This window comes from Leucopleurus acutus, assembly GCF_964270905.1.
Source record: "Leucopleurus acutus genome assembly, chromosome: 19".
NCBI classification, from domain to species: domain Eukaryota; kingdom Metazoa; phylum Chordata; class Mammalia; order Artiodactyla; family Delphinidae; genus Leucopleurus; species Leucopleurus acutus.
This window is the reverse complement of record NC_139161.1, coordinates 6,514,145-6,541,196: the sequence shown is the minus strand read 5'-3', so window position 1 is coordinate 6,541,196 and position 27,052 is coordinate 6,514,145. Positions and strand designations below refer to the sequence as shown.

The 27,052-nt window shown below is 47.8% G+C and overlaps 1 protein-coding gene across 1 annotated transcript; it reads left to right on the top strand.

The window, feature by feature from the left end:
- The first annotated feature begins 6,334 nt into the window (after positions 1-6,334).
- CD300LF (CD300 molecule like family member f) lies at positions 6,335-24,158 on the top strand. Its single transcript, XM_082860659.1, has 8 exons — positions 6,335-6,443; positions 17,981-18,310; positions 19,629-19,749; positions 20,551-20,663; positions 22,267-22,289; positions 22,617-22,763; positions 23,255-23,454; positions 23,918-24,158. Exons 1-7 carry the CDS (start codon positions 6,401-6,403, stop codon positions 23,408-23,410), a joined length of 933 nt encoding a protein of 310 aa, XP_082716785.1. The 5' UTR covers positions 6,335-6,400; the 3' UTR covers positions 23,411-23,454; positions 23,918-24,158.
- The last annotated feature ends 2,894 nt before the right edge of the window (positions 24,159-27,052 follow it).

Genomic DNA, 27,052 nt, shown 5'->3' with positions numbered 1-27,052 from the left:
CCAAGAAGAATGCCAATATTTAGCCTAACTTTTGGTTAAAAATACTTGATTTTATTTTTGCAAACAAATCTAGCACCCTAAAATGGATCAGGCTCTTTGGGCAAAGGGAACCTGAATAGCAGCTATTCCGTTTCATCAATTTCAGCAGGTGTTGCACCCCTTGGATACCCGAGGAGCAGGCAGCAGAGATGACAGACACTCTGTTCTGAAAATCAAAGAACCCTTTCATCTTCTGATCCTAGTAGGGGGTAAACTCACTCTCTGGAGACCTATGTTTTTCTAAAAAAGAAGTTTTGCCTCTGCCTGAATTCCTGGACAAGAGGTTGGTTGAGACTCAGTTTCTCATTCCATAGACTGCAGACTAGAGGGGCGTTAGACCTGGAAAATGTTCAACGCCGGTGTTATCAGTCACTTGCTTTGTTCAATCAGTTTCCAGTTCATGATAACACATTCTTTCACTTTTGGAGAAGGTTTTTTTGTCTTTACTCAGACAAAACTATAATTCGAAAAGATCCATGCACCTCTATGTTCATAGCAGCACTATTTACAATAGCCAAGACATGGTAACAACCTAAATGTCCATTGACACATGAATGGATAAAGAAGATGTGGTACATATACAGAATGGAATATTACTCAGCCATTAAAAAGAATGAAATAATGCCATTTGAAGAAACATGGATGGACTTAGAGATTATCATGCTAAGTGAAGTAAGTCAGAAAAAGAAAAATACCATATGATAACACTTATAAGTGGAATCTAAAACATGACACAAAAGAACATATCTACAAAACAGAAACAGACTCACAGACATAGAGAACAGACTTGTGGTTCCCAAGTGTGGGGGGCAGGGAAAGACTGAGAGTTTGGGATTAGTAGATGCAAACTATTATATATAGGATGGATAAAAAACAAGGTCCTACGGAATAGCAGAGGGAACTATATTCAGTCCTGTGATAAACCATAATGGAAAAGAATATGTATATAAATAACTGAATCACTTTGCTGTACAGCAGACATTAACACAACACTGTACATCAAATATACTTCAATAAAATTAAAGAAAAAACAGCGTTGGAGTGGATACCCTGAAGACAAGCAGCTCAAGGATGCTCTGTCTTATTCACTCTTTGATGCTGACCTTCCTCTTCATTGTCAGCACCGAACAGGATCAAAGGGCAGCTGGCTTCTTCCTCAACCTCTCCAGCAGGAAGCAGGATGGCATGCTTATACGAGCCAGACCTGGGGCTGAATCCTGGGTTTGCCAGTTATTAGCCGTGTGACCTTGGACAAGGTACTTCCTCTCTGAGCCTTAATTTCTTTACCTAAAAAATAGGAATCACATCACCTTTCCCCTAGATTTGTAGTGAGGGTTCAATATGTAACGATATGAAACACGGAGCGTAGCACATAGTGGGTAGAAAAGATGGAGTGAGGTTGGGTCCAAGGTGAACCGAAAGGGGTTGGGGACAGTTGCTGAGAACAATTATGGTTTATGACTGGTTCCTAGGTGCTAGACAGAGTTTCTTAGCAGAGGTTACATGGCTAGGGGAAGAATGACAATGCAGTAAAAATGGTTCATTCGTTCATTCATTTTCCACCAATTACTTTATTGAGAATCTACTAAGGGTCAAATGTGGTTTTAGCCAGTGGGGATACAGCCCTCACAGATCTTCTAATCCAGAGTGGGAGACACCCAACGAGCCTGGTGCTTTCAACACAGGAGCTCCTTCACCTGTGGACAAGTTATGTTCTGAAAAGACTGTAGTTTGCAAGTGCAACGGGACGAAGAGGAATTTGTGGTCATATAGTTGCTGGAGGCATTTCCACCAAAAAGAAATGTGAACTGGTTCTACTCTCCAAAGCTTTAAAACCATCCTTCATTTTTTTTTTTTTTTTGGCCGTGCCACGCTTCTTGCGGGATCTTAGTTCCCTGACCAGGGATTGAACCCCGGCCCACAGCAGTGAAAGCACCGAGTCCTAACCACTGGACCACCAGGGAATTCCCTAAAACCATCCTCCTTGAGGATATTTGTTTTATAGGACATCTTTCCCTGAAGGAGATAGTGTTGTTTGCGGTGGAAATCTGTTGAGCAGTGAGTGACATGAACTCATACATTAGTGACTCTACCTAATTTCTGGAATAACGTTGCATTTCTGCAGGAAGAGATAAAAAAGATGGGTGAAGTATAAACCTTAATGTTACAAGTGATTATCTCTTAAAAGTGAAGCAATTAAATCCTTTTTTTGACCTTATCTCTATTTCACAATTTACTTTCCTGAAATGAACATGTATTGCTTTTGTAATTTAGACCAATTTATTGAATCACAAGGCACGGATGGCTCTAGTGGTCCAAAGGCTGTTCTGATCTGAGCCACATTGGGGAAGAGGTGAGGGTGAGAGTCTTCAGACAGAAGGGCCAGGACAGGCCATCCTTGAGGAGCTGCAAGGAAAAGTCAGAAGGGCAGAGAGGATTGGAGTGAACAGAAACCATGGGGCAGATAAAACCATGGAGTGGAGGATGAGCTGCTGTCAGGGCGGGTCTGGATTTTGTGGGGTCTTCTTTTAGTTTTTGATTGCTACAATAATGCCGCAATGGACTGTCCCAAACTCAGTGGCATGCAATAAGTTTGTGAATTGGCAGTTTAATCTGGGTGGTCCTTCTGGCCTCAGGTGGGCTCCCTTGCGCGTCTGGGGGTCAGCTGGCTGTTGGCTAGGGCCGCCTCGCTCCATTCCACCTGTCTCTCAATCCAGCCACTGGTTAGCCTGGCGTGTTCTCGTGGCAGAAGCAGAAGAGCATGAGAATAAGAGAAAGTGCAGGAGGCCTCCGCAGGCTGGGGTTTGGAAACGGTGCAGCATCACTTCTTTCTTTCTTCCTTTCTTCTTTCCTTCCTTCCTTCCTTCCTTCCCTCCCTCCCTCCCTCCCTCCCTCCCTCCTTTCTTTCTTTCTTTCTTTCTTTCTTTCTTTCTTTCTTTCTTTCTTTCTTTCTTTCTTTCTTATTTTTGGCTGCATTGGGTCTTCATTGCTGCACACGGGCTTTCTCTAATTGCAGCCAGAGGGGGCTACTCTTCATTGTGCTGTGCGGGCTTCTCATCGCAGTGGCTTCTCTTGTTGCAGAGCAAGGGCTCTAGGTGCATGGGCTTCAGTAGTTGTGGCTCGTGGGCTCCAGTAGTTGTGGCTCGTGGGCTCTGGAGTGTGGCTCAGTAGTTGTGGCGCACGGGCTTAGTTGCTCTGCGGCATGTGGGATCTTCACGGACCAGGGATCGAACCCGTGTCCCCTGCATTGGCAGGTGGATTCTTAACTCTGCACCACCAGGGGAGTCCCAGCATCACTTTTGCTGCATTTTCTTGGGCAAAGTAGATCCTAAGTCTGGTCCAGACTCGAGTGGAGGGGGGAGAGACTCTGCCTCTTTGTGAGAAGGGCTAGGGAGCCAAAGGGTAGATATCCAGGGTGGGACCATCTATCACAGGCCTGAAGCTTATACAATGTTGGGGGCCCTTTTGAAGAAAAAAAGGATCCCCAAATTATGAACACAAAATTTGATATAGGGGTCTGGTCAAGTGAGGGGTGCTGACACCATCGATTCATGGCAAATGGACCTCTTCCTCACTGTCACAAAGAAGCGAGAATCTAGCCACCCCAGTGAGAAGAGCTGAGAAGGGGAGCACAGCAGAGCCACTGCCGTGCTGGTGGCAGAGCCCAGAGTGAGGCTCCTTCAGCCCAGGGGTGCCTGGCTTCTGGACACCCATCTGCTCTGGTCCCGGTGAAGTCTGGCTGTTTCTTGTTGTTCCTCCATAGAGAGGCTTAGTTCCTTGGTTTTCTTCAGTTCCGCCTGGTTTAGACTTTGGTTTTGTAATTCTCCAGTGGGTCTTGGAACAGACGTCTCGTGGGCCTTCTATTCCAGAGTGGGAGAGACTCAACAAAACCGGCCCTTTCGATACAGGAGCTCCTCCCACTGAGCACAGACTGGGTTCTGAAATGATTGTAGTTTGTAAGTCCAACATGACCTAGAGAAGTAGCCTGAGCAGGCTCCTTGCTCCTTGTCACCAGGAGAACCTGACGGTTGCATCAACACACACACACAACACACACACTACATATATGCACACACAGCACTAGCATGCACAATGCATTGCACACTTGTAACACAGCTCCCACACATGGGCCCACATACAAACAGGAACACACCACATGTGCTCATACGTGCATGCGCATGTGTGCATACGTACACATATTCACGCACACACCCACAGGTGCCTCGGGGCAGGGGAATCTCAGAGGACCTGTCCAATTCCTTCCTTCGCAGATGGGGACATTGGAGGCCATTGAAGGTTACTGCTCATGTAGACGTCAATGGCCAAGCCGGGATGAGGACCTCAAATGGGTCTTTGAGGACAGAGGGCCCCCAGAAAAGCCTGACGCTCCCCTAGTGCCCAGAGGCATTTGTTTAGAGGAACAGACTTGCTATCACTCAGAGATGCTCAGAGAATTCTCTTTTCTTTTTTTTTTTTTTTTTGGTACACAGGCCTCTCACCGCTGTGGCCTCTCCCATTGCGGAGCACAGGCTCCGGACGTGCAGGCTCAGCAGCCATGGCTCACGGGCCCAGCCACTCCGCGGCATGTGCGATCTTCCCGGACCGGGGCACCGGGGCACAAACCCGTGTCCTCTGAATCGGCGGGCGGACTCTCAACCACTGCGCCACCAGGGAAGCCCAAGAATTCTCTTTTCTTGATTCAAAGAAGAATTTCTCTTCTTGATCCAGAAGGGCCCAGGAGCAGAGGGTCAGGCCACAGGCAGAGTTTTGGGGTAGTTCAGAGGCTGTTTACTCCTACTGCCTGCTCTCAAGAAAGGAAAGACTACCCCACATCCCTCAAAGCACCTGTCCCTTATTTTTCAGGGTGCTCCAAATTGCTTAATGCCTTGGTCATTTCCCCTGGAAGCCAAATGGTGTTCCTGTTTGCTGGGGCCCCATGTCTCTTGGCATAGCTGTTCAGTGCCACAGGCCAAGGATGGCTTTGCTGAGCAGCGGGGACCAAGGGCTGACCGAGCTCTCACCCTGTACTGTTGACCTTATTTTACGGTCTGGAGGTATGTAAGGTGAGAGGCCAATTCTGGCCACATCCTGGCTTATCAGCTGCTGTGTTTTTCAGCGCAGGTAACCCTCCTGATGCCTACTCACTCCTGATGAGCCTGTGAGGGCTTATATCTCTCCTTGGGATTCACTCGCTCTTCAAGATGTCACAAGGTATGTGTGACACACAGCAAAAGTGGCTCTAGGAACAAAATACGAGAAACGTCCAATTCTTTCCTAATTTCTGTGCTTAACCCCAGGTGCTGCTGGGATTCTGATGGGGGAGAGGGGTGGGAGATGGGCACAAAATTGTCAAAAAAGAAAGGGAGTCAGGCAGGCGAAGCTGGTGCATCCTTTCTTCCCACTGCAACAGATAGTTATTACAAGGTGTGTGTCAGGGGGTGAGAGGAGCTGGGGGTAATAGCCATGAACAATGAGCTGGTTTCTTCAGGAAGGTATAACTGACAAGTTTCTGGAGGATTCAGGCTGGAATCGATATCCACGGATTCTCACGTTGTAAACTGGGGCACAGCAACAAGAGTTCCTGGTATGTTCTCAGGACAGAGGCCCCTCTTGCCCATTGGACCAGTAGTTCCCTGCTCACTTGTCCCTACTCTGTTTTTTAGTTCTCCGACCAGGGATCGAACCCGTGCCCACTGCAGTGGAAGAAGTGCGGAGCCGTAACCACTGGACCCCCGGGGAATACCTGTGTCCCTACTCTTTGAGCCCCTTTCTTTTAGTAGGTAGTCTGGGTTTTGTTACCCCCTCACCCCCTCATTCCAATCTCTGGTCTAGATTGGAACCTACAATCTCTTCTCTGACTTTGGCTCAAGCTCCCTGTGATACAGTGGAACTCCTGACCTTCCAGGCTCCCGAGAATTTGGCTACGCTTGAAATTACACATTTAGGACATTGTGTTCATCAGCCTTAGCTCCCCGCGACTTCTCCAGTGGGGCTGGGTTTCCCCCATCCCAGTCTTCCCACCAACAGAGAAGGACTGAGTAAGAGCTGCTCAGAACTGGTGGGTCTGCAAACTTCAAGGCCAAGAAGGAGCAAAGTTCTCCTTTTAGAGAACCCATCATGGCTCCGGACAGGGAGGTACTTCTCAAAAGCTTATTTGTGATCACTTCTTGAATTGCCAACTGCCTTGAAATTTCACCCATTCCACCTCCTTCCTCTTTGAGTCTCATTCGTCAGTGGGAAGGGCCTGAAGGAGGAAGTTCAAGAGTGAGAATAAGTGAACGCAGAAGGGCTGGAAGATGAAGCAGACTGCAGTTGGTTCTCGCTGACACGCTCCACCAAGGAGGACCCGTGTGAGGAGAAAATGCACCTGCTGCTGCTGTTCTATCTCCTCCGCCGGCTCGCAGGTGAGCTGGGCCTGGGTCTGTTCTCTCGGAAAAAGCCTATGGGGCAGGAGGAAGTGGCTGGCAGAGGGAGGGGGGAGCCCAGCAAGGTGTCCTGCTGAGAAACCAACCCCCTTTCTAAGTAGTTCCTCCCAGTCGTGAGCCTGTGTGTTTCATCCACTCAATCCCTCACCCTTGTGTTGCGGTGCCCACAGCGGCCGATGCAGAAATATGGGGCGTGGTCTTCATGATGAACCTAGAACCACCCAGGGGCTGGTCATTCAAAATGGACAGACGGATGGCCCCCACTGGTCACAGAAAAGCAGAGGCACCCTAGCTGCTCAGGAGAACTGGCGAATAATCGCTCCTGCACTGTCGCCTTCCAGAAAGTTTTATGAGCAAGGAAGGGCTCTCGGGAAGGGGTGAGGGTGAAGGGGGCCTGGAAGGAAGGGAAGCGGGAGTTTGCCAGATGGAGAGGGAGAGGCAGTTCTAGGCTTTTGGGGAAGGAAATAGTAGAATGGAAAGGTCGAGAGGAGGTTAGCTTTGTAGAATGAAGAGGAAAAGGGGACAGGGACGTGAGCAGAGACACAGGGTTGAAGCCAACTTGAGGTTGATGGATACCATTTTTTTTTTGGCCACGCCGTGTGGCATGTGGGATCTTAGTTCCCCAACCAGGGATCGAACCCGCACCCCCTGCATTGGAAGCTTGGAGTCTTAACCACTGGACCGCCAGGGAAGTCCCATGGATACCATTTTGATTAAAAGTCAAGGGGGGGGGCTTCCCTGGTGGCGCAGTGGTTGAGAGTCCGCCTGCCGATGCAGGGGACACGGGTTCGTGCCCCGGTCCGGGAGGATCCCACATGCCGCGGAGCGGCTGGGCCCGTGAGCCATGGCCGCTGAGCCTGCGCGTCCGGAGCCTGTGCTCCGCAGCGGGAGAGGCCACAACAGTGAGAGGCCTGCGTACTGCAAAAACAAACAAACAAACAAACAAACAAAAAAACACAAAAAACTGGTATGCAAATGTTCAGGGCAACATAGTCCATAATAGCTAAAAAGCGGAAACAATCTGAATGCACATCAACTGATGGATGGATAAATAAAACGTGGTATACTCATACCATGGTATACTACTCGTCATGAAAAGGAATGAGGTACTGACACCTGCTACAACCTGGATTAAGCTCAGTGAAAGAATCCAGACACAAAAGGCTGGACTTTGTATGATTCCATTCATATGAAAAGTCTAGAATATGTAAATTCATAGAGACCGAAAGTAGATTAGTGGTTGCCAGGGACTGGGGGAGGGAGGAAGGGGAAGGGACGCCTAATGAGTATGGGGTTTCTCTTTTGAGATGATGACAGTGTTCTGGAATTAGTGGTGATGTTTGCACATCTTTGGGAGTATCTTACAAAAGCACTGAGCTGTCCACTTTAAAAGGGTGAATTACATGGTATGTGAATTATATCTCCATAAGAAAATAATTAAGGAGCAGAGAGAAGAATTAGGAGCAGTCGTGTTCTCCTGAGAAAAGTTTCTGTGGTTGCGTTTGGACCTGAGTCTCCAGAGGGCGTGACCACCGGACATCCCTTTGTGACCCGTGACTCTTTTATGTGGTCTGATTGGATCGTTCATTCCATCAGGCATAGAAATGAAAATGATGCTTCCAAGCAGTGACACGTGCTGTGAACAGAGCTGAGCTAGATGCCCTGACTCGGGGGGTGGTGGCTGTGCTTTCGATAGGGTGGGCTTAGAAGGAGCCCTCTGAGGAGGCGCTTTCTGAGCTGAGACCTGGGAGACGAGAAGGAACGGGCACTTCAGATCAGGGACGCCTTTTCAGGCACCGGGCACAGCAAGGCTCTGATGTGGAAATGAGCTTGGCCGTGGTACGTTTGAGGAACAGAGAGGCCTTGTGGCTTCCTTACACACTTCACAACAGCCTGCTGGGGCCGATTGGGAGGATACTATTATCTCTGGGGAAAAGGTCTCTGGGGAGGAGAGAGATGTGTGGCTCTCCTCCTGCCGGTGGCTGCGGGTGGCTTGTGGGTGCTCAGCCTTGAGTTTCGGTGTAGAAACAGAGAAGATAGATTTGGGGTGAGAAGTCAGGGGACAAATTGACAAGCAAAGCAGGGAATGCACGTAAAGGATTGCTTTTTTCCCTGACTTCTGGGAACAGGGGAACTTGACGGTGAGCAGATGTGAGAGTAGTGTGTGTGTGTGTGTGTGTGTGTGTGTGCGCGCGCACGCGTGTGTATATGGTTTAGGAGTGATTGAGGCAGAGCGGGAATATCTGTCTGAAGTGGGACAGGCTCAGCTGTGCACTAACAGGAAGCCAGTCTCAAGTGGGAACCTCTGTGCCACCTGTCATCAGCCTTTCCCATAGAACTTCCGATTGCAAGTAACACATTTAACCCACACTACTTCCCTCTTTGCAAGGGTTCATTGTTTTAAAAGTACACGAGAAGATACCCCAGAAAGTTCCCACCGGGCTTTATAGCATTCATTTTCTATGAGAAAAGAGTCTTAATGACGCTATTTTTCAGAGAAAAATGAGCTGTCTTGTCCAACTTAAGCCTCACCGTAAGTGGTGGCAGAGGTGGACAAGACCCCAGACGTGCTGACCCAGAGTGGAAATTAGCTGATGTCCCCTGCTGAGCCGGAGATGGGGTCCAGTCCCAACTGTCACTCACTGACCGTGAGCCGCTCACCTCCCCCTGGGGCTTAGCTTCCACCTGACCTAGGATTATTCCTGATCATCTGGGCTGCGAGTAACCATGCCCAGGGAGGATGCTGCTTCTTGGAGCTCCAGGCTGCCTCTGTGCCAGGAGGGTTCCCACAGCACAGGTTGATGGGGAGTGGGGACCTGGAAGAGGGGTCCAAGAAGTGAGTGGAGCAGATGGTCCAAGGGTTAGAGCTGATACTAAATGCTCAGTCGAGTTCAAGGGTCAGATCTGTTACTCAATGACAACTAAAGATGGAATGGCCATCCGCGTTAGAATCCTAGGGTTGCTGGGACAAATGACCACAATCTTAGTGGCTTAGAACAGCACAAATTTATAATGTTACAGTCTAGAGATAAGAAGTCTAAAATGAGTCAACAGGGCAGCGCTCCTTCTGGTGGCTCTAGGAGGAAAATTTGATTCCTCGACTTCCAGAGGCTTTCCAGAGGCTGCCTGCCACACCCTGTGGCGTGCGGAACTTCCCCGACCACCAGGGGTCAAACCTGCGGCCCCTGAAGTGGAAGTGCGGAGTCTTAACCACTGGACCGCCAGGGAAGTCCAGAGGCTGCCTGCTTTCCTTGGCGTGTGGTCCCACATCACTTCAGCCCCGGCTCCATTATCATCACTCCTTCCCTGACTCAGACCCTCCCGCCTCCCTCAGTTAAGGACCTTTCTGATTATATTGGGCCACCGGGATAATCCAGGATAATCTCTCCATCTCAACATCCCTAATTTAATGACATCTGCAAAGTCCCTTTTTGCCATGTAAGGGTGAACATATTCACAGATTCTGGGGGTTAGGACACAGACATCCTTGGGGGCCATTGCTCTGCCTACCACACTATTAAACAGCCCTGTCCAGGCATTCGTTTTTCCTATGATTTTGAAAGTAGTAAATGCTCATTGTTGACACTTGGGAAAGTACAGGAAAAAAATGAAGAACTAGGAAAAATAAAAGAACCTTATGTCTGGGGCTTCCCTGGTGGCGCAGTGGTTGAGAATCTGCCTGCCAATGAAGGGGACACGGGTTCGAGCCCTGGTCTGGGAAGATCCCACATGCCACGGAGCAGCTGGGTCCGTGAGCCACAACGACTGAGTCTGCGCGTCTGGAGCCTGTGCTCCACAACAAGAGAGGCCGCGACAGTGAGAGGCCCGCGCACCGCGATGAAGAGCGGCCCCCGCTCGCCGCAACTAGAGAAAGCCCTCTCACAGAAACGAAGACCCAACACAGCCAAAAATAAATAAATAAAAATCAAAACAAAAACAAAAGCAAAAAAACCTTATGTCTGTCTTAATGCCCGAGGTGACCAGTTGTTAAGATTTTGGTTTATTTATGTTTAAGCTTTGATTTCTATGCATATTTTAAAAGTTCATTGGTGTTATACTGCATACAATTTTTTAACACCCTTATTTTCACTTCATATGAGAATTTTCCACATAATTAAAAATATTTCTAAGCATAAGTAGCAGTGTTTGCATTATATTTCATTATATACTTATTTCCCTAATTGGTGGAAGTTAACTTTGTTTCCTTTATTTTTGCTAATTATGTGATGAATCTTCGTGCACACCCTTTTTGTTAGCCTCTTTGATTATTTCCTGAGAACCAAATCCTAGAGGTAGCATTACTGGAGCAAAGGGCATGACTGTGTTTGGTACATATGACTGCCATATGGCTTTCTGTATGGCTGAACCAGCTACATTCCTTCCAGCATATTCTCACAGTGCCTGGACCACCTGGCCCCCGTCAGCAAAAAAGTGAGTCATCAAAACTTGATTGGTCTGTTATGTGAAAAAAGGTGTTGTCTTCCACATTTCTTATTTGCTAGATTATTTAAATGAAACATTTGAATTTTATTAGCTGCTGAATTTCCTCTTTGTGACTTGCCTCTTACCTCTCATCAGTTTTCCAAATGGGGTATTAATGTTTTTCTTCTATACACTCTTAATCGAGAGAAACTCTATTAATCCTTTTCTATGTTGTTTGTTCTAAATATTTCTCTCAGTCTGTTCTTTGCCTTTTCAGTCTTTTTTTATTGGTATGTCCAAGTGCTATATTTGCATGCAGTCAAATTCACTACTAACTCTTTCTTGTTTCCTGTTGTCCATTGATTTCAAGTTTCGAAAGATCTCCCTGTCATCCAGGAATTTTATAGAGATTCACTTCTGTTTTCTTTCAGTTTAAAAAATGCTTTGCTATTTTATGCTGACCTCCTTAATCTCTCTATATTTACCTAAATGGGGCACACTGAGAGGTGACAGGATAGGGTTATGCCTTAACCCTTCCCTTCTCTGTTTATCGTTTTAGTCTTCTATGGTATATGTGAAATTCTTAAATAGACTAGGTCTGTTTTTAGGCTATTGACTGTGTCCTATTGATATGTGTATACAGTCTTGTTATATTCACAAACTGGTTTCTTTATTATGGCTTGGTACTATTTTATTTTTTTTAATTTATTTTAAAAATATTTATTTATTTTTGGCTGCGTTGGGTCTTTGTTGCTGCACATGGGCTTTTCTCTAGTTGTGGAGAGCAGGGGCTACTCTTCGCTGTGGCGTGCAAGCTTCTTATTGTGGTGGCTTCTCTTGCTGTGGAGCACGGGCTCTAGGCTCGAGAGCTTCAGTAGTTGTGGCACGCGGGCTCAGTAGTTGTGGGTTGTGGGCTCTAGAGCGCAGGCTCAGTAGTTGTGGCACATGGGCTTAGCTGCTCCACGGCATGTGGGATCTTCCTGGACCAGGGATCGAACCCTTGTCCCCTGCATTGACAGGCGGATTCTTAACCACTGCACCACCAAGGAAGCCCCTGGCCTGGTACTATTTTGATACCTGGCAGGCAAGTCCCTCCTTACTGCTCATCTTTAATATGTTAAAAATTCTTGTCTCTTCATTTATTCAAATAATCTCTAGCACATATTAAATATAATATTTATTACATAGCCATACATATTCATATATATACACACATGTGTATAGATGGAGATTATCTGAAAAAAAATGTACATGCTCTAAAAATGTTCTGGGGGTTTTGAGTTAAATCTATAAATGTATTTGGGAAGGAGGAAAATCTTTACAGTATACAGCATTTTCATTCAGGATCATAACAGAGCTCTTCTCTTATATTTAAACCTTTATGTCTGTCAAGAAAACTTCATTGTGTTTGTGTATGGTTTTTTTTCTATAAGTCCTGATTGTTTCTGTTAAAGTTATTTCTTGGTATTTAATACACCTTTATTACTACTGTAAATGAGCACTTTTCTATTTTATTTTCCAACTACTTGTTGCTGGTTTATAGGAAAGCCATTGATTTTAATATATTTATTGTGGCTTTAGCCACTCTATTGAATTCCATTATAAATGAAAATCCTTTTAAACTTAAGATTTAAAAATTTTCTATAAATGTTATTATTTCCCCCCAATAATTATATATTTTATATTTTTCCATGTCTCACTACGTTGGTCAGAATTTCAGAAAACAGCACATGTACAGAAAAGTGGATACAGAATCAATGTCCAGGTTAACACATTATTACAAAGTATATGCTAATGTCTCACATTAATTGTGGTATTTGCTGAGGCTTTTTTTTTGTTTGTTTGCGGTACGCGGGCCTCTCACTATTGTGGCCTCTCCCATTGCGGAGCACAGGCTCCGGACTCGCAGGCTCAGCGGCCATGGCTCACGGGCCCAGCCGCTCCGCGGCATGTGGGATCTTCCCGGACCGGGGCACGAACCCGTGTCCCCTGCATCGGCAGGCGGACTCTCAACCACTGCGCCACCAGGGAAGCCCTGGGGCTTTTAATAGATGGTCTTTATCAGATGAAGCATGTTCTGCGCTTCATTTGCTAAGAATGTTTAGAAAATCATGAATGGGTGTTGACCTCGCGGCATGTGGGATCTTAGTGTAAAGTGGGAAAAACAAATGTTGTGAACTGATGAATGGATATACAAAATGTGGCAGATCCATGGAACAGTGATCAGCCATAAAAAGGAATGAAATACTGACACACGTTATAACATATGCATGAATCTTAAAAAGATGCCCTGGATTCAGCTTGCTGAGTTTTCATTTCAGACCTTTGCACTTATATTCATGAGTGATATTTGCTTATAATATTTCTTTCTTGCACTGCCCTTGTCAGGGTTTGGCATCAAGATTATGCCAGTCTCATTAAATGGATTTGGGATTGCATCCTCCTTTCCTTTGTTTCAGAATTCTTTTGTGTAAGGTAGACATGACTTCTTCCTTCAATGTTTAGTAAATAGATATCTCCATTGAAGCTATAGAAGTCTCGAGTTTTCTTTTGGAGAGGTTTTTAATAATGGATTTAGTTTATTTAATTAGTTGTAAGATTATTCAGATTTCTTTTTCTTTTTGTGTTGTTTTAGCACATTGTATTATTTTTGCTAGGCATCTGTTTATTCCAAAAAATTTCAAATTTATTGCCATAATCTTATCTAGATATCCTTTTATTATCCTACCCTATTATTGCCTTATCCTCTTGTTAGCTTTTTTGGTTTTTGGCTGCATTGGGTCTTCGTTGCTGCGCGCGGGTTTTCTCTAGTTGTGGCGAGCGGGGGTTACTCTTCGTTGCGGTGCGCGGGCTTCTCACTGCGGTGGCTTCTCTTGTTGCAGAGCACAGGCTCGAGGCGCGCGGGCTCAGTAGTTGTGGCGCACGCTCCGCGGCACGTGGGATCTTCCCGGACCAGGGATCGATACTGTGTCCCCTGCATTGGCAGGCGGATTCTTAACCACTGTGCCACCAGGGAAGTCCTTATAATCCTTTTAATGTGTGCAGGATATGTACTGATGTCCCCATTTTCATTCCTGATATTCATTATTTAGACCTCCCTCTTTCTGTAATGAATATCTAATTAGGGTTATTTATTTATTTATTTTTAACCAACTCTAGGCTTTTTTGATTTCCTTATTATATGATTTTTTCCACTTCATTAATTTTTATTAACTTCATTATTTCCTTTCTTCTACTTTCTTCTTTCCTCCTACTCCTCCTTCTGTTTTTCGTTTAACTTCTGAAATATATGTTTATTAAATTTAAGTCCTTTTTACTTTTCTAATAGACGCATTTAACGTTATAAAATGTCCTTAAGCATAACTCCAGATGCATCCCATAAGAGTCTTTTAAATTAAGGTATAATTTACATATAGTGAAATGTATAGATCTTAGGTGTATAATTCTGAGTTTTGACAAATTCGTGTAACTTGTATCACCTATCAAGATACAGAACATTTCCATCACCTGGAGTTCTTTAGTGTCCCTCCCAATCTTTCCCCCACCCATGAATCACTGTTGTAATTTCTATCACCGAAGGTTATTTTGCCTAATGTAGAACTTTGCATAAACGGAATCATGAAGTTTATTCTCTTTTGATCTTTCACACAGTGTGTTTTTGAGATTCATCCATGTTGTTTTTTTTTTGTATCACTAATTCACTCCTTCTTATTATTCTGTACTATGCTGTTACTACGAATATGCTACTAATTGTTTACCTGTTCCCCTGTTGGTGAACATTTGAGTTTCTTTTTCTTTCTTTCTTTCTTTCTTTCTTTCTTTCTTTCTTTCTTTCTTTCTTTCTTTCTTTCTTCCTTCCTTCCTTCCTTCCTTCTTCCTTCCTTCCTTCCTTCCTTCCTTCCTTCCTTCCTTCCTTCCTTTCTTTCTTTCTTCCTTCCTTCCTTCCTTCCTTCCTTCCTTCCTTCCTTCCTTCCTTCCTTCCTTCCTTCCTTTCTTTCTTTCTTCCTTCCTTCCTTCCTTCCTTCCTCCTTCCTTCCTTCCTTCCTTCCTTCCTTCCTTCCTTCCTTCCTTTCTTTCTTTCTTTCTTTCTTTCTTTCTTTCTTTCTTTCTTTCTTTCTTTCTTTCTTCCTTTCTTTCTTTCTTTCTTTCTTTCTTTCTCTCTTTCTCTCTTTCTTTCTCTCTTTCTTTCAAGTATAGTTGATTTACAGTGTTGTGTTAATTACTGCTATATAGCAAAGTGACTCAGTTATACATATATATACGTTCCTTTAAAATATATTCTTTTCCATTAGGGTTTATCACGGGATATTGACTATAGTTCCCTGTGCTGCACAGTAGGACCGTGCTGTCTCTCCATCCTCTATATAAAAGCTCACATCTGCTCACCCCAACCTCCCACTCCATTGAGTTACTTCTAATATGTTGGTATTATAAATAAAGCTGTGATAAAAATTCTTTTCTGTGGACATTTGTTTTTAACTTCTCTTAGATAAATACCTAGAAGTGAAATTGCTAGGTCAGAGGATAGATTCATACTTTGTTTTATAAGAAAAGCACTTTTACAGTGTTCCAAAATTATGTATAAAGTGGAAACAACCCAAATGTCATGAAGTGATGAATGGATATACAAAACGTGGCAGATCCACACCATGGAATAATGTTCAGCCAGAAAAAGGAATGAAATACTGATACATGTTATAACATGGATGAATCTTAAAAAGATTATGCTAAGTAAAAGAAGTCAGACAAAAAAGATCATATATTGTATGCTTCCATTTACATGAAATGTCCAGAAAGGCAAGTCCATAGAGACAGAAAGATTCGTGGTCTCCAGAGGTTTCAGGGAAGGGGTAGGTGAGGAGTCACTGCTAATGTGTACAGGGCTTCTTTCTGGGGTGATGAAAACATTCTGGAATTGGATAGAGTTCATGGTTGTACAACTTTGTGAATATCCTAAAACCCACGGGAGTATACATTTTCAAAGTGTAAAATTTATGATATGCGAATTATATCTTAACTTTAAAAGTGGACAGAAGTAAATTCTTAGTTTTCAACATGCTTTATTTAACTTTAGAAAGGAAGAAAATTATCCCAGCTTTAAACTTAGCAAATTAGAAAAAGATACGTGGTAATCTCAAGGAAATAAAATTATATCTATGAGAAATTAATAACTTAAAACTAAAGACAGTAACATTTACCAACTAAATCTCAAAATGGTTTAGCACAGGAAAAAAGAAAGAGGAAGAGGGAGAGGAAAAACATGAAGGAGGAAATCTTGTGACACATGTAATCAATGAAATAAAACAGCACATGTCATCAAAATGTGTCATTATAATAGGTATGAAAAATTTAATTATTAAAGGATACTTTATATTTGCAGAACTTTATGCTAATACACTGTAAAATAGACATCTTTTGGGGAAAAACAAAACAAAAGGACAGAATTTATTAAAGAACAATTAAAAAGCTTAAATAGGTCAATATTCATGGGGAAAAAAATTTAAGTAATCAAAGAATTTGCCCCAATGAAGAATTTGCCAGATCGTTTTCTAGCCCATTTTTTAAGATCCGAAAGAAACCAAAATTCCTTTGCTCTATTTATGTTCTGATCTCAGAGCGCAAAATAATGGAAATCTGCCAGATCAATTGTGTGACAGTAGCATATCTCTACTACCAACGCTGACAAAGACACACAAGGGAAATGACAGAAAGAACCTCCCTTACGCGTGTGGATCTGAGTTGAGCCCGGACAGCAGGCTCTGCCGGCAGACGGGTTTGGGCGGCCCGGGCTGGATGGCTGTTGTTTCTAAATAAGCCAGAGTTTTAAAATTGAGAGGTTCCACCCCAAACCCAGAATTTGGACTCCTCCAGAAAAAATGAGAAGATCTTAAATTACACTGCTTGCTTCTTGCAAGAGGACAGTGGGCTGAGTGGGAGGGGCCTCGCCTCTGCGGGGGGCGTTTGCTCTCCAGATTGCCCTGGTCCTCACTACCTCCCAGGGTCTGACACTGATGCCATTCTTCATCATGCTTGAAGTGTTGTTTTTCTTATAATAAAGATACATTTCTCTGTATCTTGAATCTTTCAAAGGCGAGAAAATGAAAGAAAGAGTAAGAACATATATATCGGGAAATGCTGCTTTATGATACCTGCCTTACTGCAAAGCTATTATTCAAGACAGTGTGGATTAGCAAAAGGACAGACAAATGGATCAACGGAACCGAATGGAAAATCCATAAAGAACTCACATATTTGCTTTTTTTTTTTTGCAGTACACAGGCCTCTCACTGTTGTGGCCTCTCCTGTTGCGGAGCACAGGCTCCGGACACACAGGCTCAGCGGCCATGGCTCACGGGCCCAGCCACTCCGCAGCATGTGGGATCTTCCCGGACCGGGGCGCGAACCCTTGTCCCCTGCATCGGCAGGCGGACTCTCAACCACTGCACCACCAGGGAAGCCCACAGATTCGCTTTTTGACAAAGGAACCAAAGCAATTCAATGGGGAGAAATGGGATCTGGGTGTTACAGATTCCACAGCATGGGGAGACTGATTTGCATCACTGTTTTGGTCGATTTCAAAGGCGTTCCTTCCAGGGTGGTTTACAGCAGAACCGCTCGAAACAATTAGAACCGTTAGGAAGTTTCTCCAGGGCTAGGTGATGGGGGTGTTTCAGCTGAACCTCCTGAGGTCCTCAGTACAAAGTCATCTTCTGTGGAGATGGGTCCTCTGGTCTTTCTTCCCCATCAGACCAGCATAACACAGAGATGGTGGCAAAAGGACATTGCTGGAAATAGAAAGACTTACCGGCCACAGAGAAGGGGGGGGGGGTGAACTACAGGAAGTTATCATTGCTCTGTGTCAACATTTTTGTTTCTTTAAGGTCTGTAGTTGTGCTTTTATGGGATTTTCCTGGTGGCTTTGATCTGGTAGGATTTTGAAGAACAAAAGGTCTTTACGTGTAAGGTGTATTCCTTTCTTGACTGCTACTTAACTCATGAGGACCTTGGGTTTATTGGAACTATTCACAATGCAGGAGGCTGTGGCCCTGCCCTCAGGATGGGAGGTGACAGGTACATGGATTCGTGTTTTCCAGGCTCATCTGCCATCACTGGCCCAAAAGCAGTGAGCGGCCTAGAGGGAGACTCGTTGACTGTGAAGTGTCAATACAGCCCTGGGTGGGAGACGCATGAGAAGTGGTGGTGCCGAGGAGCTGCTTGGAGCAGCTGCAAGTTCGTCGTTAAAACCACTGAACCAGAGAAGGAGGTGAAGAACGGCCGCGTGTCCATCAGGGACAATAGGAAAAGCCGCACCATCGCCGTGACCATGGAGAAGCTCAGGCTAAACGATGCAGACACTTACTGGTGTGGGATTGAGAGATTTGGAACTGACCTTGGGGTCCGAGTTAAAGTGACCATTAACCCAGGTAAGCGTATGTGTATGTGTAGATGTGTCTCTTCAGGGGCTGCTCTGTCCTGGTCCCTGGGGTCCCTCTTTAGTGACTTGTCACTCAGAGTGAACCGTCACAGGGGTGGGGGAGTCCTGAGGTCTCATGGAACCCACACTGACCACCTGGGATTGGGAGGGGCAAGGCTTCCCTTAGAGGCTCTCATGGCCCCCAGGGCCTCCTCCAGGATGGGACAAGCCTTTCTCGACACATTATTTTTCCCGGTGCCTGAGTCTATTACCCATGGAGATCAAGGTGATGGGCTCACCCGGAGACCCTAATTTCTGCTAATGTTTTCCTGGGACTCCCGTTGCCCAGGTGTTCCTATTCTTTCTGGAATTTGGGGCTGGGTCTTCAGAGCTGCAGCTCCCACCCCCTGGTCCATATCCCATCTCAGGGGGAAAGACCCAGCACAGTTGGGCTGCTGCCATTAATTCCTGGGGTCTGGAAAGGCCTCCACAATCCAAGGACCGCATTCCCGGGTGCCTGAAATCCCATCATTTGCCATTTACACATTTGGGATTAAGGATGTTCTCTTCTTAAATCCTTTCAGAATGCAAACACGCTGAGCGTGTCGGCTCAGTGGTCTCAGTGCCTTGGTCTGATCGAGTTTATCTGTTGGGCTCTGCTTCTGCAGAGAGCTGGTGACACCAGCTCATTGGGCACCTGTGGCAACGGGGGTGGGCGCACAGTCAACGGAGCCTCCACCACACCAGGAACGTGTGAGGCCTGTTATACTTGCAGAGCACAGCCTCATTTCGTTCAGTCCTGACAGCGTTCCTGAGATGTAACCATCCCCACTGTGAAAGCTTTAGAACTTGCCCCAAGTAAAGGCTCTTCCTGAACCTCAGGGTTTTGCTCCGGGCTGGTCCTCATGTCTGAAGTCACAGATTTGGGGTATGTCAGCACCTGAGAGCCCCCATTCTGTTCATGTCCTTGTGGATAAATAAGGTGAGAGGCACTGGCCCCTGGCCGAGGCCCTGTCATAAGCAGCCGGAGTGTTTGAATTCCAGCTGAACTCCAGCTGCCCTTGTCCTGAGGCAAGCCTGGCCCCCCCTAACCTTCCAAGTTCTGCTTGATGTCCTCCCCGGACCTGTGCCAGCTCCACCTGCCTCTGAGGTTCTGAGTCTCCTAGCGGCCAGGGAGATATGAGCGGTCCAGGCTATAGGCTCTCTCCCTTGGCCCTGCTCCAGACTCCTCAGGTAGCCCATGATCCCCACCCCCGGCTCAGAGCCATGTGTAAGGCTGCGGGTGGGTGAACAGGCAGAGCCATGTGTAACCTGGTCTGTACGCCAAGCACCCAGCGCAGTGCCGGCCACCACTCCTGCCACCTCTGCTATCAACGTGTTCACAGTGTCGGTCAACCTGGAAGAGACCAGTGACTCCCTGGCTGTAACCAGCCCCGACTCCAACAGCGGGTAAGCCAGCTCTGATGCTGCTGTTACATGTGGCCCACTTGGCCCAAACTCTTCCAAAGGGGAGACTTTTGTAGTCCCAGGTCCCAGCCAGAGTTTGTCTCCGGGCCCTCAAGCTCAAGGATGCTGGGGCCTCCTCTCACTTACTCTCACAGCTCAGGAGGCCAGAAATGAAATCAAGGTGTCGGCAGGGTTGGCTCCTTCTTTGGGCTCAAAAGTAGACTCTGTCCCAGGCCTCTCTCCTAGCTTCTGGTGGTCGCCAGTGAGCCAAGCACTCCTTGGCTTATGGCAGCATCACTCCAATCTCAGCCTCTGTCATCCCATGGCCTTTGCCCTCTGTGTCTGTGTGCCCCCATTTCCCTTTTATAAGGACACCAGTCATTGGATTCAGGCCCATCCTCATCCAGTATGACCTCCTCTTAACTCGGCGACCTCTGCATAGATCTTATTTCCCAAGGAGTCACCTTCTCCAGTTCCTAATGAACATGAATTACTGGGTGAGGGACACTGTTCAGCCTGTACAGGGGCCAAGCTTAGAAGCAGGGAGGCCTTTTCAGAGCCTTTGCCATACAATTTCTGTTTGGCTTCTAGACCCACTGAGACCCCTTGTGGAACCCCCCTCTCTCTTTTTTTAAAACACCGTCTTTGAGGGCATCTGGGAGTAGGGGTTCCCCGACTGGAAACCTCAGGCCTGTAGGTTGAAAGGTTTCAAGGCCTGTGGCTGTCCCTGCTCCCAGGTGGGTGGGATAAGGCCAAAGACAGGAGGTGAGCCTGGGTGCCTGGGGCATCCTCTGTCGTTCCCAGTAGCGTGTTCCTGAAGACCAGCACCCTCCTTCCCTTCATCTCTGCTGTGCTGCTTCTTCTCTTGTTGGTGACCTCACTTGTGGTTTGGAGAATAATGAAACAACAGAAGAAAGGTGAGGGGACCTGGCTGACACCGGGCTGGGGCTGGGCTGGGTGGAAGTGTGTGGGCCAGCATGGTCATCCGGGAACCATCAGCCCAAGGGAATACCTGCACAGTCTGGAAGGGGTGCCGTCCCGAAGGCCACAGCGACTGGCAGTTTGAGGGGCTGGAGCTTGGAGGTGAACCCAGGAGGTTTTGGACTCAATTCTACCTTGCTCATCCCTCTTTGCTCCTCTTGCCTCTCTGCTCTGCCTCCCTGTCTGTTTCTTGGCTTGGTTCCTGGTGGCAGAGATGGCAATGGCCTTAGGCAGGCAGCCTTCCTAGGGTCCCCAGACACTTTAGTAGAATTCCTGTGGTGGTCAAGGAGGCACTGAATAGACGTGGGGGCATGGAGAAACACACACACACACACACTCACGGATGTATACACACATGCACGAGCACACGTTCATGCACGCACACACAACATAGCCCGCACACGGATGCGCACATGTGCGTGCGCACACTCATACACAGTTCTCTGTGTTTTCTCAGGAATGCTGGTGGCCACTCCTATGTTTGCCCTTCCTCCCTTCAGCCCTTTCTCAGGCTACCCTACTTGTTCTGTGTACATTTGCCCTTTAGGGAAGGGCCTCTGCTCACGAGTCTGCACTTGTCTATCACGAGGTCTGGCCTCGGCCAAACACTTTTCCTGTCTGGCTCCACTTCCACGTTCTCACATTATCTGCACCTCCTCCCTTTCTCAGAACCCACTGGGATCTGGGAGCTCACGGGACCCACTTTAACACTGCTCTGTCCCCACAGCCTGGGGAATCTTGTAGTTTGGAGAGACGGGAGCCTGACTCCTGTTCATCATACTTTCCCCCCAATGTATTGTCCGTGACCTAAGTTAAAAATACTTTCTGTCCCCCTCAGTATCTAAAAATCATAGGGAAAATCTTTCTTGTTTCTTTGTTGTCTCCGAAGCTGGGGGCGTGACGGTGGCCGGGGGAGGGCAGGGAGAGAAAGAAACAGGAACCAGAGGGCACCTGAGAGCTGGTCCAGACAGTGATGACCCAGCTCGGGTACTCCACTCAGAGGACAGCTTAGAGCCATCCCGTTGCGTGGACAGCTTGTACTGATGGAGCCCCTCTTGTGCCTGGTACAGTCCGCACCTGGAAGGCATGGGAGGGACAATCTCGGCCATCCAGCAGCCCGCATCCCACCTGAAGACCAACCAGAATTCAGTGGGACAAGGGTGATGAGACAGACATAGATCAGATGCCCTGGGAGCCAGGGAGGGAGGGATCCGACAGCCTGGATAGCTGGAGAAAGAAGGTGTGACTTTGAGTTGAGCCCTGCAGGTGGAGAAATGGGGGCGTCACAGGCAGAATCGCAGCAGAAGTTTTAGGTTGAGCCTAATCCCGGGGGGGTTGATAACTGGCAGGGCCACCTGAGCAGCTGATTGCACAGTTCTGTGACGTGGGGAATGGATGGGCTGAGGTCTCCTTAGTTCTCATCTGAGGGATCAGAATTAGAAGCAGGTCTCTTCTCTCTGAGCCCGAAGCCTAATTCCTCTTTTCTCTCCCAGACCTGAGGGGATGGGCTTTCTAACTCTGATTGTTTTTGTCTTTTAGCTGCTGAGATATCCCCAGAGCAGGTAAGAGAGTCCCCGAGGTCAGAGCAGAGACACCAGACTCCTTTCCCTCACTTCCTTATTTTCCATCTCCCGGGAGCACCAAGGTCCAAATGTATCAGACAAACTCTGTGCCCAAATGTCCATATACTCATGGCCCAGCTGCAAGGGCCGGGGAAGGGGCCCGGTCGTATGCTGGAATCAGCCAGAAGGGAGGAGGGCTCGGGAGGGGGAGGTGTGGGAGGCTAAGAGGAGATGGGGGTTGCAGAGGGAGCTGGGAGAGGGGGGTCCCAGGGGAGCAGAGAGCCACGCGTCCCTCTGTGGAAGAGGAACCTGTGTTTCCTCTCCTAGGTGCGTCAGCCCAAGGAGGGCGACATCTGCTACGCAAACCTGAGCCTGCAGCAGACTGAAAACCCTGGGTCGTCCCAGAAGAAGGCTTCCACGAGGTCCTCTTCCCCCGCCCAGGCCAACGCGGAGGAAGTGGAGTATGTCACCATGGTATGCACTTGGTGGGGCTGCTACGGGGCTCAGACCGGACCCGCTGTTGCCCTTCCTTTGAGGACCGGCTTTCTCCCGCCCACGTGGGAGGGTGGGTGCTGGGCCAAGATGCAGCCATTGAAAGACTTGCTGGCAGAGCTCCTGTGTGCTTTTGGCATTTGAAGTACCTCCACACCAGGTCTTAGCATTGGGGGACTCAGAGCCCGGTCAGACACGGTCCTCATGCTGGGCAGGGGAGACCCGGACAGGCTGAGGGACCTGGGATTCCGTGCCAAATGTGCTGCCCTGGCATGGAATTGAGGGAGAGCATCTTCTGCCGTGGCCGGAGCTAAAGGTGCCTGGCAGAGTGGAGGGGGGAGCAGCTGGGGGGCCTGGGAGAAGACTCCAGAAGCCCTGGAGGGTCTGTCTCCCCAGGCTCCTCCAAGGTCTCCTCCGTCCATGGGCACAGCCTCCTGCCAGCCTCTCTAACCCCGAGGACGTCTTCATTGCAGACTCCCTTTCTCAGGGAGGACATTGCCTGTGCAGCTCTGTCTTTGGAAACCTCAGATCAAGAGCCAACCTATAGCAACATAGAGCACCTCATCACCCGCATTCCCAGCAGGAGCCATGAGGAACCCACGGAATACAGCGCCATCAGGAAGCCTTAGCCTGCGCTCCAGGGGCCCCTCTCAGACCCACTCGAGGCCTCTGAGTACGTTCCTGCTTCATCTGCTCTCTGCCTGCCCCCCAGTCCCCTCATGGGACCAGCCAGGTCCTGAGGCCTCTGTCTGATACAGTCAGCATCGTGGCCAGCTATGGTTTGGGCTCGGGGCCTAGTCTCAGGGAGCTTCTGGGAGTTAGACAGGGGTCTTTCCGCATCCCTTTCTCTCCCACACAGCTTGGGAGGGGCTGGGGATACACTCGGGAGCTGCTGAGGGAGCAGTCACAGTGGCAACGATAATAATAGTAATTCACTTCTATTTATTGCTTATCACGAGTGCTGGACTGAACAATGGTCCTAAGACTTAGCGGCACCTGGACCCTCGGAACCTGTGAATGTTACCTTCTGTGGCATAAGGGACTGTGCAGGTGTAACAGAGTTGAGGATTGTGGATGGGGAGATGATTCTGGATCATCCAACTGGGCCCTGAATATAAGCTCAAGGTTTCTTATAGGAGGGAGGCAAGAAGGTCACAGAGGAGAAGACAGTGTGATGGTGGGAGCAAAGGTCGGAGTGATGCAGCCGGGGTCCACAGAACGCCGCAGCCTCCAGGAGCTGAAAAGGCAGGAACGGATCCTCCCCAGAGCCCCCGGAAGGAGCCAGCCCGGCTGACGTCTTGACTTTAGCCCAGTGAAACTGATTTCATACTTCTGGTCTCCAGAATTGTAAGAGAATAAACTTGTATTGTGTTAGTGAAGCCATTACATCTGTGGTAATTTGTTACAGCAGAAATAGGAAAAAATATACGATGTAACAGGTACTCTTCCCTAAATGCTTTACCTTCAGTAACTAATTTAATCCTCACCACAACCCTAAGAGGACGCCTTTATTATTGTCCCCATTTTACAGAGGAGGAATCTGGGTACAGAGAGGTTCAGTGACTTACCAAATTCTACTGCTAGCAAGTGGATAAGTTAGAATTTGAACTTGGGCATCTTGGCTCCAGAATCTGGAGTCTGGGCCACCACCCTGGACTGTGTGTATAAGTGTGTTGTGTGTGTGTGTGTGTGAGCGTGTGTGTCTATACACAGCTACTCACACAGGGACAGTCACCGAGTATATACAGACGCTGGACTTGCTGTCTTTATTCTAGGGTCCTGGCAGCTCTCCCTCTGGAATCCTGAATCTCATCCCAGCTTGCCATCTCCATGGTTACCAAACTAGTCCAGTCCCCGGCCTGGAGTCCCTCTTGTTCTCTGCTCCTGAGTCCAGTCTCCTCCCAGCAGCCAGAGGGATCTTTTTAAAGCACAGACCTGATCACTCCCTGCTTGTAACCTTCCAGTGGCTTCTTCCACAGCCCAGGAGGCCCCCAGGGTCCATGGGTCCCTGCCTGCCCCTAAGACCCTCTCTCTGGCTACTCTGCCTCTCACTTGCCCTGCTCTGCCCACACTGGACTTTCTTCCATCCTTCTAACAAGATAATACGTGGTCCCTTCTCAGGGCATTGACACTTGCTATTCCTTCTTTCTGGAATGCTCTTCCAACTGATATGTGAATAGTTAGGTTTGCCAAAGAGAGAGAAAGGCAGGGAGAGAGGGAGGGAGGGAGAGAGGGAGAAAAGGAGAAAAGGGAATTCCCTGGTGGTCCAGTGGTTAGGACTCCGTGCTTTCACTGCAGGGACCTGTGTTAATCCCTGGTCGGGGAGCTAAGATCCCACAAGCCATGTGGTGTGGCAAAAAAAAAAAAAGCTTATTTTTATTATCACAACTCAGCTCAAATGTTCCCTCCCAGGATGGCCTTCCCAGACCCCCCTAACAGCAGTGGGCCCTGCTACACCTCTGATTCCTCTCTGTCACATTGCCCTAAGTAAAAGTAGTACTTGGGCTTCCCTGGTGGCGCAGTGGTTGAGAGTCCGCCTGCCGATGCAGGGAACGTGGGTTCGTGCCCCGGTCCGGGAAGATCCCACATGCCGCAGAGCGGCTGGGCCCGTGAGCCACGGCCGCTGAGCCTGTGCGCCCGGAGCCTGTGCTCCGCAACGGGAAAGGCCACAACAGTGAGAGGCCCACGTACCGCAAAAAAAAAAAAAGTAGTACTTACTACTTTATGAGCTAACTTGTTTATTGGCACATGGGTTTACTGATGCCCCCTCTCCACCAGGCTGTAGGCTGCCCAGACGTGGGGAATTTGTCTTCCTCACTGCTGTATCCCCCGTGTCTAGTTTAATGTCAGGTACAGGGTGGGTTCTTGAATATTTATGTGTTGACCGAATGAATAAGTAACGTGATGGTTCAGACTTGGGAACTCAGGGTGAGCTCTCAGGAGCAGGGACACCCGTGTCCATCACGTGAGGAAGGGACCCCTGGGTCACCTGGGCAACCAGAGGGATTTCAGGATCCCCTTCCCGGCAGCATGCAGTGGAGAGACTTTTTTCCCCTCCCGAAATGAGAGCGGTGAGGCACCATGATTCCCCTTGACTGGAGGACAAAGGTCTCTTCCTTTGCTTGGGTTTCTTTTGTTTGGGGCTGGAGGGAAGTGTCAGGGAAGGGAGTCATGACTTGGGAAGAAAGGACCAGCTCTGCCTGGGGGTCACAGACAAGTGCCCCAGCAGGTATTGGGGCCGTAGGGATGTTTAGCTGGGCCATTATCAGTGTGTCCTGTGGTTTCCCCAACTTCTCACAGCTCTGGACATCCCAAGTAGTCTGGCGGAGGTGGCCTTAGTGGATGGCCATCTCATCTCAGCGTGGGCTGCTCTTTCTTCTTGCCCCCCACTCCCTGAAAGATGATTCCCTAGAATCTCAAGGGCTTTATGATCTGGGAGAGCTTACGGAACCCAAGCAAGCTTAAATATGCTTGGGCTGGTCACCTGAGCTGAGTGGGTCAGAGTAAGAGTGTTTCTGACCCAGGTGGTTTTAGGACTTACAGAGCGAGAAGTGCCTGTAGGGAGACCTTTAAATGAAAAAGTGAATTGAGCTCCATGAATAAGTCACAACAGACAGTCACGTTCTGAATGGCGTCACTGCGCCATTTTAACCGTTGTGCGGGAAGTACCTTTACTGCCGAGTGTTTAAGCAGCCCGCACAAAACAGACTCGCTCAGTACAAGCTTCTGTCGGATTGTAGGGGACTCAGCTTCTCTGGAATCTACCACAGATACTAGTAAAGATTTACTGTCGTGAAACTTGTGACATGTCTAGGAACACAGACTAGTATTCAGCTCCGTCTGATTTGGCTGGAGGAGTCTGGTGGCTTCTTCTTCCTCTTTTTTTATTTTTTTATTTTTACTGGAGTATAATTGCTCCACGACGTTGTGTTAGCTTCTGCTGTACAATGAAGTGAATCCGCTATATGTATACCTATATCCCCTCCCTCTTGGACTTCCCTCCCACCCTGACTTTGTCTGCATGGTGGATATGGGCTGGATGTGGAAGGTCCTGGTCACCCGGCTGAGCCAAGGGAAGGTAAATCAGCCTAGAAGACAGATTCACTCTGATTCACACTTTTAATTGCCTCATGCAAGCTTTAAAAAAGTGTCTACCAGATATATCGCGGCATATAATGTTTTTATCCCAGCTCCCAGCCATCTGGATGGGTGGCTGTCTGAAAAGAGACCTTCTCATGTCCTCAGAGATGTAGCTGAGCAGCCCATGATAT